Source organism: Thamnophis elegans, chromosome 8 (genome assembly GCF_009769535.1).
Source record: "Thamnophis elegans isolate rThaEle1 chromosome 8, rThaEle1.pri, whole genome shotgun sequence".
NCBI classification, from domain to species: Eukaryota; Metazoa; Chordata; class Lepidosauria; order Squamata; family Colubridae; genus Thamnophis; species Thamnophis elegans.
The window spans coordinates 26,068,855-26,072,702 of NC_045548.1; the positions used below are offsets into that span (position 1 = coordinate 26,068,855).

General features: G+C 36.3%; 1 protein-coding gene across 1 annotated transcript; it reads right to left on the reverse strand.

Annotated features, from left to right (window-relative positions):
* Positions 1-1,766: 1,766 nt before the first annotated feature.
* On the reverse strand, positions 1,767-2,663 carry LRRC30 (leucine rich repeat containing 30). The gene has a single exon (XM_032222505.1). It carries the CDS (start codon positions 2,661-2,663, stop codon positions 1,767-1,769), a length of 897 nt encoding a protein of 298 aa, XP_032078396.1.
* Between the last annotated feature and the right edge of the window lie 1,185 nt (positions 2,664-3,848).

The window sequence follows — 3,848 nt, forward strand, 5'->3', positions numbered from 1 at the left end:
ATTATACCTGTTGTATGTCTTCCTATTTTCTTAGTAGTATCCACAGAATTTGAACTGATATATTCATATTAGAATTAATTTTCTTACATATATAACTCCAAGTGAGATACAAATCAAGTTTACACCCTCTATAAACTAGGCAGCTGCTTATGTTTGAATATGCTGTTAGTCCCAAATTATCTGTCAGTACCCTTTGCTCTGCACTGATACATCTCACACAGGGAAATTGCTAAAACTGCTAGCACTAGCGTTTTGAAAGTGCATTCCACAGTTAGAGTTTTGTTTTTGAAGTAAAGTTTTATTTTAAAAAGCTGTCAGGATTTCAACTCTAATGTCAGCCCTTGGGAGGTTATTCTGTAATGGTGACAGGTGAGAAAAGCACAACAGCGAGAAAAACTTATTTCTCTGTAATGTGAAATAAAAATGGAAATATTTGAAGAGTGCATTGCATTTTCTTAGAATGACGATACAACATACACCACATGATTACCAAGGCTTTTACTGTATTCATATTTACAGCCTTCCCAGGTAGATTAATTTTGATAGCAACAGAAGTAGATTCACAACTAAATTCCCCCACCCCTTAATCTTCCTTACTTAAACATTTGAGTGTAGGAATGGCTACTACATACTTTCGAGTTTTAAGAAAATGAATAGAAGAAAGAATCAGGCAGGGTAATTATTTACAGCATTCTTTATGTGCCACAAATAATTCCATGAAACAGTTTGTATAATGCAAGAACTGTATTACAGGTGTCCAGGCCTAAAGCATAAAAAGAACTCTACAGTACTTGACATCTCTGACTCAACCTGGGGCATTTTTTATGCACAAGTCACACCACAATTAAGGGAAATGAAGGGAAAGAACAGTAGTGGGCTTTGTACTAGGAAAAATAATCTGCAGCTCATATTAAAAAAAAAAATCTTGGAAGGATTATGTGGAAACAAATGCAGTTGGTTTTCAGTACTATAAGCTGTATCACAATCATGCGGTCATACCTTAGAAGAATGACCCCATTCTCAAATCACATGCAACCAAGTGTGGATTCCACCTAGTATTTGCAATGGAACAAATTTCTGTGGTGTTTCTTTCTGTTTCTCTCATCCTGCCAATTTCTGTTGTACTGAGTTTTAAAACTATTTTTGCAATTCTTAGAAGTTTTGAATGTGGACATTTGTCTCAATAGTAGCAAACTTAATTCTATAATGATTTTTGGAAGCTGGTTTTCTAATAAACTAGAAGAATAGAATAAGTGCAAATCATGACAGGTGATATAACAATAACAATTACTCAGTGACTCTATACCAGAAAAAGCTTCCTAAAATATCAGTTCATCTTCTAGTTTTTGGTATTTCAGTAGCAATAGCATATACATGTGAGTTGTATGTACAACATATTGGATAAGAGTTATAGTCACAACTGCATGATAACTCAGTTCACGCTCTTTAGAATAACACCAGTGAAGCCTTATAGAAGAAGAAAAAACTTTTTAAATCTTGTTACTCTTATTTTCATTGATAATTAAATACAAATAAATATTTAAATTATTGGAGAGAGTTATTCTGACTCATACAACAGTATTCAAATGATACATTTATTTAAAAAAAACATTATTCCATAGACAATGTACCTGTTTCCAGAAAAAAAACCCAATTATAACTGTATTCCGGTATCTGTTTTGTATATTAAAAGCCATTGAGCAGAAAAAGATAAATGGCAGAATTGAGGAATTACTACCAGATCAGTTCCAAACCAAGGTATATATTTATGCAAGTTGACTTTTCTCTTTAAGGTATTTGTAGAGTGCATTTATTCCTCCGTCTATAATTTGTGGCAATGGTTTTGACAAAGGATTGTGCCAAATATGGAGTCCCTTATCCAAAGGATTCCAAGCAATTTTGGACAATCGATTCAGCAAATAAAGTTCATACGGAAGTGCTTGTATAGCATTGTAATCAACATCTAGCAATTCGAGAGTAGTGATTGAGCAGATAGACCTTGGCAATGCATGAATGTTGTTAGAGTCAGCAATCAGGATCTGCAGTTTGCTTAGATACTGGACACTGTCTCCAATGTTTTCAAGATTGTTGCAGCCGACATGCAAAAAATCCAAATTTTTCAAAGCAAACACACTCATGGGAATATAAACAAACCGATTGTTGCTCAGATTCAGCTTCCTTAAGTTAACCAGTTCTGCAATGCTAGAAGGAAGCCAAGAGATGTAATTGTGTGAGAGGCTCAAAATTTCCAACTTCTTACAGTGTCCAAGCTCCAATGGGACTTCAGTCAAGCAATTCATATTGGCAAACAAAACCTTCAGATTCCTAAGCAGTCCAATTTCTTTAGGCAGGGACTTTATGCGGTTCCCACATAAGTTCAGGACCACCAGCTGGTCAAGTTTCCCCAAAGCGGGAGGAAGGACCACCAGCTGGTTGTGTGAAAGATTCAATTTCTGGACTTGTGGTAGTCCCCATAAAAAGTTAGGTGTCTTTATCATCCCCTTCATGATGAGGTTCAGACTGACATAGTGCAGCCCACGCTTTAACAGTGTTTTGGGATCTTTTCCAGAAAGAAGAGTTTCTTCCCAAAGAGGTAGCTTCTGGCTTCTCTTTAGTGGCATTGTGCTTTCTTCTCCTTGATCCTTGGAGTTCTTTCCCCCCATAATTTTCTCTCTTTTGCTGCTTCCGCTGGCCCAAATTATGTTTTGTAGCTGCCAACAATTAACACCTGGTTAAACCGCTGAGGTTTCAGAAGACTCCTGCAACAAGAGCAAGCCAAAAAGGTATGCATCCCACAAGAAGAAAACCTTGCATTCCAACTTACTTTTGCAAGCAAGAAAAGAATATCCCCTTTTCCAAAACGGGCTTTGAGATGTTTGTCTTGATGCTATATGCTATCATGACATGCTTAATACTGACAATCCTGTTCCATTCAAAGTGAATGCTGCTAGGCAGCTGTCACTGTCATTTTGTCTAGGGCTTTATTGGATAGATAAGCATCCTCATTGCAAAGAGGTCACTTCAACGCTGTATATAACTTTACCATGTCAGCTTTCTTGAATATTTGGTGTATGAGGTAGCAGCAAGACAATTAGGAAGAGTAACTATTAAAAAAAACCACGGATAGGGGATAATCTCTGTTCCCCACCCTCCACCCCATTCTCCCCCCCCACCCCATAATGTTTATTCAGCTGAGGAACAACTTTCCTAGTAACTTTGATGTGGAGTTAAAAATTGTAATGGCTTTGAATTCTTTCATGGTGTTTTATTTTGGGGTTCCAAGGGAACACATACATGCCACTCAGAATCTACTGAAGTTGAGCAGCCAATAAATGTAATTAAATAAGTAATAATAGTAATGTCCTTGGGAAAAACTTGATAGGTGAATAAAAATGGCAAGTCCAGTCTAAACATTATATTGACTATGTGACAAACCATAATGCATGGACACATATACACAAAAGAATACATATTTGCAATGTTTTTTTAATGGAGAGTTTACAATGAATCATTCTATTTTATACATCTAAAAATAGATCTGATTTAGGATTTATTTCCCCACCTACAAAAGTGCAACATATATTTGTAGTAGCACTGTTGTTGTTACTATTGCTTTAAAGACATGCTTCTTTCTAGCTTATCTTATTTTTAATGTGGAATTGGTTAAAAAAAGAATTAAAGAATGGGCCAAGTCTGTCTGAAAGGAAAAGAACTCTGCTTCTTTGTCATTGCCTCCATTATACTGATATGTTGTGGAATGGCAGCCCAGACCGAATGGATGATGGAGAAGAAGTATTGTGCCCAATGGGCTCCTGCTGTTTACAGTCTATGCAGCCAGTTTAATAAGT

Coding starts and splice junctions, on each gene's coding strand:
- LRRC30 (XM_032222505.1), bottom strand. CDS start 2,663: ATGGGGGGAAAGAACTCCAAGGATCAAGGAGAAGAAAGCACAATGCCA.